Source organism: Pantherophis guttatus, chromosome 9 (assembly GCF_059756535.1).
Source record: "Pantherophis guttatus breed Tessera chromosome 9, ASM5975653v1, whole genome shotgun sequence".
Taxonomy (NCBI): Eukaryota; Metazoa; Chordata; class Lepidosauria; order Squamata; family Colubridae; genus Pantherophis; species Pantherophis guttatus.
Genome location: NC_142071.1, coordinates 21,576,420 through 21,593,909, shown reverse-complemented (window position 1 = coordinate 21,593,909; position 17,490 = coordinate 21,576,420). Strand labels below are relative to the sequence as shown.

General features: G+C 39.7%; 1 protein-coding gene across 4 annotated transcripts in view; it reads left to right on the top strand.

Moving 5' to 3' along the window:
• The window catches only part of ARHGAP32 (Rho GTPase activating protein 32), a 196,568-nt gene that overhangs the window by 120,513 nt on the left and 58,565 nt on the right, over positions 1–17,490 (top strand). For 3 of the 4 annotated variants that reach the window (XM_034421953.3, XM_087875673.1, XM_087875672.1), the window contains exons 9-10: positions 1,270–1,347; positions 3,130–3,211. In XM_034421953.3, coding sequence (XP_034277844.1) covers positions 1,270–1,347; positions 3,130–3,211 — 160 coding nt within the window. Of the gene's footprint in view, positions 1–1,269; positions 1,348–3,129; positions 3,212–6,741; positions 6,793–9,301; positions 9,371–17,490 lie in introns of all 4 variants that reach the window. The other variant, XM_087875674.1, reaches the window with a different exon arrangement.

The following is a 17,490-nucleotide window of genomic DNA, read 5'->3' as shown; positions in this document are numbered from 1 at the left end:
TTTTTTTCCCAAGAGGCAACTGGACTTTCTAGTTTTTCTTTGAAGCTTCTTGGATGAGAAGTCAAAGGTCTTCAAAGAAAAACCAGAAAGTCCAGTTGCTGCTTGAAAAACAACAACACCACATTGGGGCAAATAGATAAGTAAGTGCAGACTTTTAAGTAGAGGTAATCCTTGATTTGCAAGGAACGTGGTGGCTCAGTGGCTAAGACGTTGAGTTTGTCGATCAAAAAGTCGGCAGTTCAGTGGTTCGAATCCCTAGTGCCGCGTAATGGGGTGAGCTCCTGTTACTTGTCCCAGCTTCTGCCAACCTAGCAGTTCGAAAGCAGGTAAAAAATGCAAGTAGAAAAATAGGGACCACCTTTGGTGGGAAGGTAACAGTGTTCCGTCCGCCTTTGGCGTTTAGTCATGCCGGCCACATGACCATGGAGACGTCTTCGGACAGTGCTGGCTCTTCGGCTTTGAAACGGAGATGAGCACCGTCCCCTAGAGTTGGGAACGACTAGCACGTATGTGCGAGGGGAACCTTTACCTTTATCTAATCCTTGATTTATGACCATAACTGAGGCTGGAAATTTGGTTGTAAATCATGCTGGTCATTAAGCAGGTCATCACTTGATGGACTTGATGTGACATTTTTTGTGGCAGTCATTAAGCGAATCACCATGATTGTTAAGCATACTCATTATGTGCAATGGACTTTTTTTTTTTTTTTGCAAGGAATCAGAAGTAAATGCCGGTTTTCACCAAAACGCATAAATTGTGGTCACATGACTGTGGGAAGCTGCAAACGCCATAAATGCAGACCAGTTGCTGAACACCCAAATGTGATTACATGACCAGTTGACCAGGAGTGGGGAACGTCTGTTAGACTTTTGAATCCAGGATGCAAAGCATCTTTATTTGGCCCGTTGTAACTTTAAATAGTCTCTAAGTGGCCGATCTTAAGTTAAGGACTACATTTTATTAGTTTGTTCAATATTCTTTTCACATAACTTATGTTTCCAAAGTGGCTATACTCTCAATTTAATCAGCAACCTACTTTGGGTTTTAGCTGCAATCCAGCATTTTCTTTTTATGAGTGAATAAAATGTCTACTGTGTAGCGCTCGTAATACATACTTAAATTCATATGTGCGTATTTAATAGGCAAGAACTACTGCTATTTATTTTAAAGGCTTTTGTAATCCCAGCCCGGTAAAGTAAACATTTTTATCAAACCAGATAGTGCTTTGAGTCACAATGAGAAAATATTTCATTTCTTAATTTCCAGGTTGGAGATATTGTTTCTGTTATTGATATGCCTCCAAAAGAATTGACCACTTGGTGGAGGGGGAAACATGGATTTCAGGTATGTCCAGCTAGTAGGTTAGTTAAATACGTCAGGCTCTAAAAGTTATGGAGGATGGATACTCATTCTAAAAAATTTACTCTCTAATTTATAAGGACGCGGTGGTTCAGTGGCTAAGATGCTGAGCTTGTCAATCTAAAGGTCGGCAGTTCAGCGGTTCAAATCTCTAGTGCCGCGTAATGGGGTGAGCTCCTGTGACTTGTCCCAGCTTCTGCCAACCTAGCTGTTCGAAAGCACATAAAAAATGCAAGTAGAAAAATAGGGACCACCTTTGGTGGGAAGGTAACAGCGTTCTGTGCGCCTTTGGCATTTAGTCATGCCAGCCACATGACCACAGAGACGTCTTCGGACAGCGCTGGCTCTTCAGCTTTGAAACAGAGATGAGCCACCACCCCCTAGAGTCGGGAATGACCAGCACATATGTGCAAGGGGAACTTTTACCTTTTATGTTTATAATGTATAAATTTGGGGGAGGGATAGAAAATCCTCCTGATCAATGCCAGGGTAAGAGAAAATGGAAGAGGAGAATTCATAATGTCTATGGAGATTCTCAGTCATCTAGATAAGAAGAATAGAATAAGAGCTGGAAGGTGCCTTGGAGGTCTTCTAGTCCAGCCCCCTGTTCAAGCAGGAGAACCTATACTATTTCAGATAAGTGGCTGTCTAGTTTCTTCTTAAAAACCTCCAGTGATGGAGCATCCACAATTTCTGTAAGGCAACTTCTGTTCCACTGGTTAATTGTCCTCACTGTTAGGAAGTTTCTCCTTAATTCCAGGTTGCTTCTCTCTTTGATCAGTTTCCAACCTTTGTTTCTTGTCCTGCCTTCTGGTGCTTTGTAGAATAATTTGACCCTCTCTTCTTTGTGGGAGCCCCTCAAATACTGGAATGCTGCTATCATGTCACCCCTAATTCTTCTTTAGGTCATGGTTGTCATTTTTCGAGATGCAGCTGGACTTTGTTTGTTTTTCCTTGAAGACATTTCACTTCTTCAGTTTTGACCAGCTCATCTTGGATGAGAAGCAAAATGTCTTCAAGGAAAAATGAAGTCCAGTTGCCTCTTGAAAAAACACCTTGGATAATTCATAATGCTATTTTAGTCCTTCGAAACCTCTAAAAATGTGAACGCCTGATTTTTTTTCTTTAAACCAGTGGTGAAATCCAAATTTCTTTTATTACCAGTTCTGTGGGCGTGGCTTGGTGGGCATGGTGTGGCTTGGTGGGCGTGGCAGGGGAAGGATACTGCAAAATCCCCATTCCCTCCCCACTCCTGGGGAAAGGATATTGCAAAATCTCCATTCCCTTCCCACTCTGGGGCCAGCTGGAGATGGTACTGTATTTGCTGCCTCTCTGAACTATTCAAAATTTCCACTACCGGTTCTACGAATTGCTCAAAATTTCCACTACTGGTTCTCCAGAACCTGTCAGAACCTGCTGGATTTCACCCCTGCTTTAAACCCTTGTCTGATTTCACTGAACTCGAGTCATATTCTGTGTATGTGTAATTCTTGAAAGAGTGATCTGTCTCTGTCTTTGGAAGCTGTGGACAGGCAAACTAGTTAGAGTAAAATGAAATCCAGGCTAGCAAATCCCTGTTCTATTCACCTATAAAGCAGGGGGAGAATGCTCTTTCTACTAAAGCTACCTAGGGATTTGGAATAATCCCTTTCTTGCAAAATCATCTGGATGTGTTCTTATTCCATGATTCTGTTGAAATTGTTTAAATGCCTTGTATTGTTTAAATACAAGTTCTCTTTTTTCTTTCTATCTTCGTATGTCACTTAGGTGGGATTCTTTCCTAGCGAATGTGTTGAACTAATTAACGACAAAGTCCCTCAGTCAGTGACCAATTCTGTACCAAAGCCAGGTATGTTTATTTGCTTTTCAAGCAAGTGTGCCTAATATCACAAAATGCTGATTTAAATTCTGTTCTTTTACAGTTTTCAGTACCTTTGCTGCGTTATACAGTTATTTCATTGCATTCATCCATGCAAACTTATTTCATTGTTTAGTTTGTGCTGGTCAATCATTTTCATTTACACTAATTTCTTAGTGGGAATTTTGGGTGGGAAAAGAGATTTTTGGTAACCATTGTCATAAATCATTGCTTGGTCATCATCATCATAAACCGATGTGCTTTTCAGAGTTACTCTGTAGAGGAAGTTAATTTCTTGCCAAGTAAGGCAGATGCAAAAGATAATTTGCTTTTTCTTCCATTGAACTTACTCCCTGCACTTCAGACTCAGATCTGATTCATTGTTGTGCCTATTTCCCTCTCATTTTGTTGACTCTTATTTTGTTGAACTAAAACTCATTGTTTATTTTTATGAATTTATATGCTGCCTTCCAAAATAAAAAAACAAACAAACCTCTGCCAAAATAAAAATAAAATAAAATAAAACACCTACATGTTTTCAGGCTGTTTCCTAAAAGTAGACAAAATGCAGCAATAAAATGTGTTTAATCAACAATTAAGCACAAACCCATATGCTAATAATGAAGAGCATACAAGCAATAATTACTGAATGTAACTTCCAATTTGGGCATTAAGTGTCATTTACAAAGCATAGAGTCAAATTAAATGTTTGATGAACTGTATTTCAGAAGTTGTTTTGACCTAGGACTGATTTTTCTTTGTGTAGTCGAATATGGAATGGGTTGTGGAATAAGGAAAGAATAAACATTATGAGCATCTTTTATCATCCCAGTCTATGAGGAAGATGGGTGTTTCCAAAATGTGATTAATAAATAAAAATAAAATAAAATTTGCTTAAATTAGAGAGGGTTTTTTTTAAAGCTTTAGGTTAGGGAAAAATTTTGAGGAACATATGCATTGTGAATCTTCTTTACAGTTTAGATTAATAACTAATTATATTGTGGCTGAGGTCAATTCAGGTGGAACTATTGTTATCACTTTTTAGTTGCTCGTGTTTTCTCAGAAGGATCAGGAGGATTTTTGGTTTTAAGACATTCAGATACCACCGGGATAAAGGGTTGCAAAGCATATTATAAGATTAAACAGACCTGAACATGAATCTTGTTTCATCATATACCTGAAGGCAGAATTATATTGATGGGAAATGAGAGTCAGCATATCAAAATGGGTTCTTTCCAATAGACGAAGTAATAAATTTGCTGTGTTCCCTTCAATGGTAGCTTCACTCTGTGGTCACTTGAAACAAGTTCTCCAATGTTTCGGGGTTGCAGAACTTGTTAGTTCTGATTTTAAAGGATTGTCCAATTTGAGATGCTTGGGATAAGAGCAGACTTAGATAAAATCCATAACCTACTTTCTCTTTGCAATTTATTGCCTAATTCCAAATTGATTGGCAAAATCTTCTAGATCAGTCTGTTGCAGTTTGGGTTAAGGATAAAGAATAGTAATAATTTTTTTTTTTACAATTGGCATAAAACTTCTGTGAAGGAAAATGCAATGTTCTCATCATCCTCCAAATATTTAAAATCAGGAGTGTTGGGATTAAACGTCTCTGTTTTGGGAAAATGCTATATGCATTCTTTATGATGTTGAGCAGCTGTAATGATGTGTATCTTGTAATTTCTAAGAGAAAGCACAAACATGGATGTCGCCTGTTCCGTTCTTAGTTGCATGAAGCTGAATGACATCGGTCTGTTGAATAGTGCTATGAAAGAGAAAGTTGGAACAGATGTTTCAGCTGTCTCTACTTTATAAAATCATGCAAACAGGTATCTTCATTTTTTTTTATTGTTCTCTTCCGATTCCTTTTCTTTTGGTTGCCATCCATATCCTTTGGATTGGTTGTCATGTCACTGCAGGTCTTTCAAAGATGCCATTAACTTCATGTGAATGATTTGTTTGTTAGCTTAACCTCATGCTGTTCATCTCATTTTTACATGCGCTTTTCTGATGTCACCTAGGAAGTGCTTTTATTAACGTCTGAGATTCTAGAAATAGCCCTTTTAACAAAACAGAAGATGTGGATTGAAGTTGCTTGTCTAGGAAACACATGCTGTTAAAAATCTCTTAACATTTGTGCCTTTTCTAGAAGTTGAAAACATTGCTAATACTATTATGCAAATGGGAGTTCATCCTGGCAGTGCCTGGATAAATGTAATCCTATTTCGTGGGATAAAGTACAATAGCTCATGAATCTGATAGTCTTCACATGTCTTTTGTTTTCAGTATCTTTTTAAAATAATAGTTTTCAAAAGTGTAATAGTTAATCATACCCCATTATAGCATATACAATAGAAATCAAGGTTACCTAGGCAACTTATACAGGCCTGGGAGACTTGGCAGCCATTTTGAAATCATTGAATTGGTGGGTTCCCATTATTCCAGCATGTTGTCCACAATCATGGGTAATATGTACCATTACAGATGCTTCCAAATGGCTGGATTTGCTGGGATAGACACATTCAGCAGCATGTGACAGGCTGCATATAAGCCGAGATCTGACACATAAAATAATTCAAGCAGTCTCCTTGAGCCAAATGGTTGAACTGGCCTACGAGGAAGTCTGTGCGTGATCTCATTTATTGGAACTTGAAAGATGGTGATAGGTGCACAATTCAGTAATATAGTTTTCTAAAAGCCAGGGGTCATAAACTGCCTTCCTTTGCAAACAGTTTTAATATTGTCCGAAAGGAGAAGGAAAGCATATTTCAGATTAATAATACAATAGGCTCTCAAAGAGATTCTTTGTCTTTTTAGCTCCTAATTAATCCATTGAGCACTTATCAGTGTATAGGTTGGCGTTTGGTACTAAATAAACCTCTCTGAAATTCTTTAGCTATTTTAATAGCATCATTCTGCGGCCAGGCAAGGGGTTATGCCGGGATAATGCTGGAATGGGTATATATAAACAAGACATTCTATTGTCATTCAAAATACAGCTGGTTTGTTGTTGTTTTTTTGGTTAGGGGTTTTTAAATTATTTTTTTACAGCTTTTGCAAATTGGAAGAGAGGGCTGCTTTCAAAGGCAATGCCCCACTCAAGTTTTCTTTAGTGTGGGAAATGATGCTGCTGGTACATAATTATTTCCACAGTTACAAAAAAAAAATCTTCTGTCTCTCTTTGTACTGATGGCCAGTGGTTAGCCAGTTGCAGAATAGTAACTCATTCTCTAACTGAATCATTCAAGCGTTTTGAAAGTAAATACACCCTAATTACAAAGTACTGCTGAATAATACAAACTTCCATTGATTTTTCAGAAGAGGTTTGGGGCGTGTGCAAAGAACTGTGGAAATCCTCAGCACATGTAGAATTAGGTTCCTGTGTTAGCATTTAACTCTTTGCACAGTGTTAAAGAAATGAGTGTAGGCAAGTCTATAGTCTTTTGAAATGAAAATGTTTTATTTTTCCAGGTGGATGTTCCTGTTAATAATGTGTTTTCTTTTAAATTGTACTTTCCCAGTCTCCCCTGCCCCTGGAGCCCGTCCAGCATCCTGGAGCTACTTCCCCCCTTGTACGTTTTCATTTATTCTTTTTCTTTTTGTGTCATCGTTTTTTTTATTTTCAGCTGAATTTGTAATTGCATTCCTATACAATGGTAAACCAGAATGCTTGTTACCTCCCATTTGAGCCCTCAAGGACAAATTCTGTCTTAAGGCGGGTTTTTTTGGTCATAGTTTGTAAACCAGAAACTGTTGCCATGTTCCTTTCTGAACAACACAAAACGAGACATCAGAATTTGTTCTTACCTTTTTTTTCTTTTCTCCGAGAATATCTCAACAAACAGACCATGGAAAATGCTGTCTGGGATGATGTGAAAATGATCGAGCAAGATAACTTGCGTTTGTTGTTTAATCCTGAAAAAGTCAGAATTCTGGAATACTGTTGTATATTAATGTACTCAGTATCTGAGGAATGTGTAGTGACTTTTCAGTGTGATTTCCTTGTACATTGTACATTTTTTGTTTCACAATATGCATTAAAACAAAATCTACAATAGAAGGTAAATAAGGGAGGAAGGAGAAAAATGATCTTGAAACAATTTTTTAGGAATAATTAAAATTGCCAACTATTTATTTATTATACAAGTAGTATTTGTAAAATCATATCCCACAGTAAGAAGATTGCATAATCTTAAAAGTGTATGCTTTGGAAAAATGTTGATTTTCCTATACAATTACATATTTTTTTTTTGTACACAGACACACTTTTAGTGTTTTCTACAATTAATTCCTAGATTAAATTTTTGAATTGCATGGAATCAGAGAATGGGAATTACTTAAGCATAATTTAGTATAGTATTAATAATTTTCATGACAATCTATAATACTTTTCTTCATTATTAGAGTCTTTAGCAGTAGTAGAAGCACATAAGCTTTGTCCTACAAAGCAACCTGTCACAAAAGGAAAGCATTCCACTAAGATCATATCTTTTAATACTATTCATATTTATAATGGAGATGTATTATACTCCAAAATTGCAGCAGAAAAGGGTACAGAACAAGGAATGACAAAGTGTGTTGCCACCGAGTCTCCAAAGTGTATCTGGAAGGGTACAGCTTCTTTCCCTCACTTCATTTGGAGAAAAGCTACATGGGTGTGAGATGTGCTTTAGAGAAATTTCATTTGGGGAAAAAGACAAAGCAGTGGAAATTACAGCTTGTTTTTTTTTTCTGTGTTGTGATATAATCGTAGGGAAAAATATAAAGTGTATATGACTTTCTGGCTTGCTTCAGCATTACATCATGGAGGATAGGACCACTGCTTTTTCATTCCTTTCTGATTCCTGAATATGGCTTCATCAGACAGATAAATGTGCTTGCCATTCTCTGATATCACAGCATATGGCCCGAAAAATATTTTTTTGTGTGTTCCATACTAGACATCCTCTGCAGCAATATTTGTTCAATGAGTCTGTCAGTTTCATCATCACATACTTTGAGCATATGTTGTCAATTTGTTTCAGTATACTATTAATAAAACAAAACCATGGAAACCATACTATTAATAAAACAAAACCATGGCAGCGGAGAAATCGGTAGGTTATTCTAAAGGCCCTGGCAGGTGGTACACAGAGACCCAACATGTGACTGACTAACGGGAGAGCTGGTGCTGATGCTCTTAGCCTCCAACTCTAATATGCTCTGTAAGGGTTGCAGTAAAAATATAATACCCCGTTTCCCCCAAAAATAAGACATCCCCTGATAATAAGCCCAATCGGGCTTTTGAGCGCATGCACTAAAATAACCCCCCTCCCCAAAAAATCAGCCCTCCCGAAAATATTTAAATGCAGAGTTGGAAATCAGGTAAGATGGCAAGAAGAGCCCCATCTTGCTCCACGCACCCCAAAATAATAAGACCTCCCTGAAAATAAGGCCAAGCGCTTATTTCAGGGTTAAAAAAAAAAAAGACAGGGTCTTATTTTCGGGGAAACACAGTACAATACCTTTTAGCCCTAGAAATGGACCCATTTTAACCAATCTATTGTTTTCTTTAAGTTATAATTGACTTTTCACATTAAACGAAATCTTAGCAGACATTAATAAGAATACTTTTGACAAACTAATAATTGTCATGCTTTCAGGTAGAAGAGAGTAAATTCTAATCAAAGGTCACATTTGTTTCATATTTTAACTTTTTAGAAGGTAAAAGAGCAGACATTTGAAATTAGAATATCAGTGCCTTAGAAAATCAAGGTGCTTTTGTTTAATCTTCAGTGTAAGTCTGTCCATTTCTGCACAGTCCAATATCTTCTTAATTATCTCTTCATAAAGATTAAACAGAAAGAAGATACAGAATACTACCAAACATGGAATTTATTTTATCAATGGCTAGAAAAAAAAGGGGTAAAGATTAGGACTATAATTTGTATTGTTAAGCAAACAAAACACAACCCAGACAACACAATGTTTATTAAACACTAATTAAATGTAATAATAGAAAGGTGCTCATATCCATCGTTAAAAATAATAACTTTTTTATCCTATTTTGCTCCATTTTCCACCCTCCACAACTGCATCCAGATTTGGAGATGGATAGTAATGGTTCAGCATCTATTTCAGAGCCTTTGAACCAATCCCAACTGAGCTCAGGTAGAATGGATTATAGTTGATTCAGTTTATAAATGGACTAACAAATAGTCTAACTCTGTACGTTTTAGTAATAATGCCAACTAACGATTACTTGAGTTTGTTTTAACTGTTTGTTTGTTACAAGGTAGAATATAGTTCCAGTTATGCACACAGACCTGTCTTCTAAAAGCTAGAAAAGATCTTTATTGTTGTACATGTATGTAAAAATATTTATATTGATGGATATATGTAATGCCAAAGAAATCAATGAGGTAACCAGAATTAAGGGTTTTTTCCAGAATTCGTGCCTGGGATGTATGTCTTACAAATTGGGACCCATCCATTTGTGTCAACATCAATTTTTTTTACCAAATTTAACCTAATTCCTATTTTTAGAGGTTTCATACACATGTCATGTACATTGCTGCTATTTCTAATTAAGTACAAGGGAATGGTGTAGAAAAAAACAGAGAACAAAGGCGAAATGTTGAAATCGTATTTTTAAAAAGCTGAACAGCCATATTATCTACAAAGCTGCCAAGGTATAACTAGAAACAGCTATGGTATAGTTGTCATAGCTACATTGCAAGAGCTTCAGACGTGGTACATTTATAGTGATAAAAATAACCAGAATATGCTGATGTGGTTAGTGTATGTTGGATAATGTCCCTGCGTTAAAATGGTTATTTTAACAAGCACTGAAACACTGGTTGCCTTTTGTGACTCACACTGTTTGTCATCATAGCCTAGAGAATGTAGGCTGGATATTATTAATTGAGTCCTGGAGTCTATAGATAGGGGCATCATATATTATTCTAAGAAGGAGGTTCAGAAAGTCAGAAAACCCAAGTTATGTTTATGTGCAAAACTACACGTATGAATCCATGCCAGGTTTGGTCCTAATAACTAAGATCCTCTGACTGGAAATAGGAAAGGTAATAGCGAATTCCTTGCAATGAACAAACTATTCACAACCACTCTAAAATCTAGCTTCTTTGTTAGGCTGCTAGAAAGGGCTTTTATAAAGAGTCTAAACATTAAATGTTCACTAAATGAATCCTGCCTGCCTGCCTGCAGGAAGCCAAAAGTAAATTATATTTCTGTGAATTGAAGCATTTAGTCTGAGGATATGGAATGAGTGACATAAAAAGTAGGGTAATAGTACAATTAGCAGCTCAGAGTCTATGGGAGTGGGTAGCTATAATGAATTTAAGTCAACAACAATAACAACAACAACGAGTCATGTCTTCTCTCAAATTGTTACCACTCACAAGTCATTGTAGAGTTGGATAGCCTTGTAAGTCTAAATTATATGTTCATGCATACTAACTGCCCACCTAGCAGTTCGAAAGCATGCAAATGCGAGTAGATAAATAGGCACCACTTCAGTGGGAAGATAACAGTGTTCTGTGTGGCTTTGGCAAATAGCCATGCTGTCCACATCACCATGGAAATTGTCTTTGGACAACGCTGACTCTCTCAGCCAAGAAATGGGAGATGTGCATCGTGTCCTAGAATTGACACGACTGACAGGGAAACTTTTACCTTTTGTAAAGCAATGTTGGGTCTCAGCAAGTTGAAGCATCCAGATAGTCAGTGTGGAAGCCAACAATCCCTGCACAGATGGTAACCAGAGTCCAACCTATAAAGTAAAAAGGGAAGGCAGCATTTGAGTACAAACCAGCCAGAATCTTAAAAGAAATCTATCCAAAGGTCAGGACAGAGGGTCATAGGAACATACATTGGCATTTTTGTCCAGCATTGCTGTAATCACAAATGGGAAGCTCTACATAGAAAGCTTCAAACTTCCAGTACAATACAACAGAAGTGCACACTACTCACTCATAATGCAAGACTATTCAAGAACAGTAATGACTCATGATTAGATTGTTACCCTGAAGGAGCACTTCTTTGGAAGTCTTACTTTTCTGCATTTCTCAGCCCTGCGAGATGATCAGATGGAATGTAGCTCTGAGGTCACAGACCTCCAAGGTCCCTTTCATATTCTATTCTATTCTATTCTATTCTATTCTATTCTATTCTATTCTATTCTATTCTATTCTATTCTATTCTATTCTATTCTATTCTATTCTATTCTATTCTATTCTACTCTACTCTACTCTACTCTACTCTACTCTACTCTACTCTACTCTATTCCACCCCACCCCACCCCACCTCACCCCATCCCCATCCCCATCCCCATCCCCATCCCCATCCCCATCCCCATCCCTATCCCTATCCCTATATCCCTATATCCCTATCCCTATCCCTATCCCATTATATCTATTCTCTCCTCTCCTCCCCTCCCCTCCCCTCCCCTCTCCTTTCTCCTCTCCTCTTATTCTATTCCCCTTCCCTTCCCTTCCCTTCCCTTCCCTTCCCTTCCCTTCCCTTCCCTTCCCTTCCCTTCTCTTCCCTTCATAGGAGTTAGGGTCTTCCACGTATTGTGTGAAAGTGGATGGGTCTGAAGTCATATGCTACATTCATCAAACCACACTCTTCTGCTCCTAAAAGTGTGACACAAGAATGCATAGCTTCTTATTCTTTTCAACTTGGCATACAAAATAATGAGCTTAATATATCAGCATAGGCAATCATTCCTTGATGTACTGAGAATGATGATTCTCCATCATCCAGGTCATGGCACACACACACACACACACACACACACACACACACACACACACACTACACTGTCCGATTTACACACAGTGTGATATTACGGTAGTAAAATTCTTATCTTTAGAAACAACATCAAACTATGCTTATTCTTTTTTTTTAAGCATACATTTTCCTTCTTGTAAACATCTTTCTTTTAAGCTACCCCATACTGACTACCTTGGAAACCAAGGGTTCCTGCACTAGATGGGAGATCCCTTCCAATTATTAGATTTAGAATAGAATAGAATAGAATTCTTTATTGGCCAAGTGTGATTGGACACACAAGGATTTTGTCTTTGGTGCATACGCTCTCAGTGTACATAAAAGAAAAGATACGTTCGTCAAGAATCATAAAGTACAACACTTAATGATAGTCATAGGGTACAAATAAGCAATCAGGAAACAATATCAATATAAATCATAAGGATACAAGCAACAAAATTACAGTCATACAGTCATAAGTGGAAGGAGATGGGAGGTGGGAACGATGAGAACATTAATAGTAGTGCAGACTTAGTAAATAGTTTGACAGAAGGAATTATTTGTTTAGCAGAGTGATGGCGTTTGGGAAAAAACTGTTCTTGTGTCTAGTTGTTCTGATGTGCAGTGCTCTATAGCCTCGTTTTGAGGGTAGGAGTTGAAACAGTTTATGTCCAGGATGTGAGGGGTCTGTAAATATTTTCACAGCCCTCTTTTTTGTTGTTTGTTTGTTTATTTTTGTCGCATTTCTATGCCGCCCCACTCTCAAGGGACTCTGTTGTTGTATGCTGCTTGTATCTCTCTGCCCACACTTACTGGTCTCCTAATTAATTCGTTTAATAGTTCTTTGAAGTTACTTAGCAAATAATATATTTATCAGAAATTGTTGCGGTTTAACCTGAATTGGTAGCATGTTATTCCTTCATTCACTCATCCCAAGATAGTTCTTGGATTAGTAGCTAAAGCTTGATAAAGATTGGACTGGCATTAAAGGCTATATATACAGTAATATTCTAGCCAAATACAGAGAATATTCTACCATCGCCCAATCATCCTCTGACTTAGTTGAAACCTAGAAAAGGAGAGATTGAGAGCTGTAATTTTTAAGGCTGACTCAGACTGAAGACATTTGCGTTTTAGAACAATTTCTTTTTCTGTCTTTAATCTAAATATTCAAGCAAAGAGATTCTTTCCCAAGAGGGAAGGTAGACTGGCATGAATTTAATGGGGTATAGCAGCTACAGAAGAATGGGGAAAAACTCCTGTTTCCCTCTGGTAGAGTTCTCTGGTTGAAAGATCTTCCTTTTTTTCATGCAGCCTATGCCACAAGAGTCGTCATCTCTTTCATTGCTGAACTATAATTCTTAATATTAAAAGCATAAAGGTGTTGAGGCATACAAGTAGGTAAATTAGCTTCTTTTCCATTTGCTCCTAATGCCTCCTTTGTTCCCCATTTCTTCAGTGTGGATAAGCATAAAAAGAGACAGAAAGTTTGGGGGACGGAGAGATGAAGAGACATTTCACAGATTGCATTCTCTCTCCCTCTCTCTCTCTCTCTCTCTCTCTCTCTCTCTCTCTCTCTCTCTCCCTCCCTCCCTCCCTCCCTCCCTCCCTCCCTCCCTCCCTCTCCCCCCTTCTGTAAAACTATAGCACAGTGCAGCTTCCCCAGCTTTCTCCAGATACATGGGATTATACCTGTTATTATTCTCTGCCTATGAGTATTATCAGCCTGCATTATTTACTGAACTGGGACCTCTGAGTTCCTGGAGGGCATTCTGTCTGTCTGTCTGTCTGTCTGTCTGTCTGTCTGTCTGTCTGTCTGTCTGTCTGTCTGTCTATCTATCTATCTATCATCTATCTATCTATCTATCTATCTATCTATCTATCTATCTATCTATCAATCAATCAATCAATCTACCTACTTACCTATCTATCCCTTGTTGTGACCCTTTAAGCTATATTTTACTCTCCTTTCTATGCAGCTGCTTTTAGGTATGACAATTGGGCAAGCAGGGCTGAATATACCAGCCTCCGACAAGCCCATTATCAGTTCAGGTGCCTTCCAACAGCTAAAAGCAGCTTGTTATGAAGAAAGGATGGAAGAGGGATTGCGAAGGCGATGACAGTCACAATTAGGGTCATTTCCTAGCTGCAGTTTATATTCCTTTGTAAACTCTTAGCGCTGTTTTAAGTCCTAAGAGGCTCGGAATTATTCCAACACTTGGTGCATCTTGCACAGTGGGCTACCAAACGAGTTGTCGATAGATAAAAAGTGTCTCCTAAACCTCATGTATTCCTTTCATGTTTGTTGATGTGAATGTCAAGCACGCACGAATTAGGTTTGCACCACCGTTTGATTTGATTTGATGTGACAACACCGTATGCTGACAACCAGGGAACATGTCACCTTTTTTTTTTTTAACTAATTCAAATAATGAAATTTAAATGGGGATGGGGATTTCCTTTCCACTCGAAGATAACCAAAGAGAGGGAGGAATCCTAAGCTAAGAAATACTCTGCATTTTCCTTTGTCAATAGAAATAATGCTACTTGTTTTCCACAAGTGTATCCCTATTACCCCCTGTTATAATTAAATATTAAGGACAAATTTATTCAGTCACCTTTCATTAATTTTAAACTTGGTGGGCAGTTATCAAGTTCCATGCCAGCCGGCCTTTGTACTGTTTCAATGCTCTTTTTCTGCCTGTACCATCCTCCTTTGTGTAAACTGGATAGTTGGGATTCTCACTGACAATGTAAGTGTTGGCAGGTTGTGAAACATCCGTTATTATCACTCTTTTATTTTCAATGCAGAAGATTCCCACTTGGTCCGAAGAAAGATAATCTTCTAAGATCTCGAGAGGGAAGATTATTTCAAGATCGAATCTGGGTCGGACCAGAGATTTACTCTTCCGAGCTTTCAGACTTATGCTGGAGTTCATCTTCTACTAGAATACGTGCTTTGGGCTATTCTCTTGAGTCATATTTATGTGGTGCTTTCCTATTGGTTGATTGCTGTGTTGATGACTGGCGGATTGGCTGTTGTTTCCTTGTGCTGTGAAGCCTTCAGCTCCTAAATACTTGACAAGCTTGTGGTAAATCAACACTCCTGTTAACTGACAAGTGGCCCATTCCCCAGGCTTCAATGGACCATTTTGGGCCCCTTGTCAGTTAACAGGAGGGCCCATTTACCACTAGCTTATCAAGTATAGGGGCGACGTGGTGGCTCAATGGCTAAGACACTGAGTTTGTCAATTGAAAGGTCGGCAGTTCAGCGGTTCGAATCCCTAGTGCCGCGTAACGGGGTGAGCTCCTGTTACTTGTCCCAGCTTCTGCGAACCTAGCAGTTCGAAAGCACGTAAAAAATGCAAGTAGAAAAATAAGGACCACCTTTGGTGGGAAAGTAACAGCGTTCCGTGCACCTTTGGCGTTTAGTCATGCCGGCCACATGACCACAGAGATGTCCTTGGACAGTGCTTGCTCTTAAGCTTTGAAACGGAGATGAGCACCGCCCCCTAGAGTCGGGAACAACTAGCACGTATGTGCGAGGGGAACCTTTGCTTCTCCAGCGCGCTGCCTGGAGAATCCAAATAATGGGTAGTTTCCTCAGCTTCATTGCTGGACTGGGTGACTGTTTCTTTAAGAAACATCCTTGGCCACTCCTCCTTTGCCTGGCTAAGCCCCAGTTCATTCACTCAGTCAAGTGAGAGACTGGGTTTTTCCTTGGCTCTAGCAATTTGGCTGATGAACTATCTCATTAATTGGATTTTCTATATTCTTCTTCTGGGAAATTATCAAGAGCGGTGTGGATTTCTCGTGACAGCTGAAGGCCTGTAGTTACTGCGGCGGGTGAGTTTGCCTGGGGTTCTATCCAGGGGACTCCTCTCCGCTCCCCCTTTTATGTAACGGATTCCTCGGAGCTCTACCTCTGGCAACTCCGAGTGATTGGCCTGCCGCCGGGGCGCTGCGTGGGGACCTGAATAGCCAGATCCCCCCCTTGCCTCCCACACCGCTCCAACGTTTTCTGTGGCGGCCGGGGGTCCCTACATCGCTTCTGCAAACCCCCATTAGATGAATCCTTAAGCAACAATAACGGTTGAATATTGCAAGAAAAGCGAACCGAATTTTAATTGTCTGGGGGCAGCGCTCTACGGCTAAGCTGAGCCGAGCGCTCCATTACCGCTGTGATTGACAGCCTCCCCCTACGGACTCGGCTCCCGACCGTTAATGGCGTTGGCGGCGAAAATCAAGCCGCGCGCCATTTTAAACTGCCTTATGAGCTCTTAGGCTCATACCGAGTTCTGCTGTGGGTGCCCTGCAAGCCGCGCGCTGTTTTTAGTAAAACAGCAACCTCCCTTGTTGTTTTCTTGGGCGCTTTGGGAGCTGAAGCGTTCTAATGCAATTTACTTCAGCTCTTTCCTTTGGCGCTTGGGGAGCTGAGGCGTTCAAGGGCTGTTTTTTTCAGCCTAGCGCCCGTTCTTTTTTTGCCGTTCCTGCAGTTTCCCGCCATTCGGGTTGCTGGGCGGGACCATTCTACCTCAGGGGGTTGTTAACTTTGGCATAGCCCAATAATGGTTTGGTCCTCTTTTGCTGATCTCCTAGGCTTTAGGTGTTCTGACACCTTGTTTGGCCCTTATTGATTATTGATTATTCATTTGCATCTTGCTTGGTATTCCTGGCTAATAATAATAATAAAAAAAAAAAGAGAGAGAGAGAAAGCAATATATTATTAATAGACATAAATCACTAGATAAATAAATGATAATGATAATAAAATGCAACAAAACAATTAAAATTTTTTGCATCTGACTTATTTTCAGCTACTTACCTGGCCTGCGTCTTCGTTATGGCGGATTCAGACATATCTTCCGAAATTGAACAGGCTTACAGCCCTCCTGAGGCCAGAAAGAGAGCTAAGACCTCCTCCAAAGGCCCTAAAACTCGTGAAGTCAGAGCTAGATCTGCTAGTCCTCACCCTACTACACGGTCCTCCGCTGCTGACCGGGCTGAGGAAAGGAAACGTAAGGCCTTTGAAAGGCAATATCTTCTTGCCCAACAAAGGGCTCAACCGTCCCATCGACAACTCTCTCCAGACAGGCCACTTCCTGTATCTCAAGCTCCATCTGGGTCGGCGCAATGCTCTTCTGATGTCCAACATTTTGAGAGCTGCGGCCTTCCCTTCTGCTGTCCCAGGACCCTGTGCACCTGCCTCCCATCCTCCGGGAAAGGCACCTCCAGAGGCTACTTATACGCCAACTGCAGCCGGTCTTCGTCCGTCTGAAGGCCTCCAACCTGCTCTATCGCGGGACATCCAGGATCTCGTGTCTCAGACTGTGTCTCGCATCCTGTCTTCTGATCCTCACCATGTGCCTCACGCTCCAGCCCTGGCACAGCCCTCCTTGGCTCATGTGTGTGATGATCCGCAACTTGCCTATTCTTATCGTCCGGATCCCCTCTTCATGGAGGACTCTCCTTGGGAGGAAGAGGAGCTCGAGGAAGGG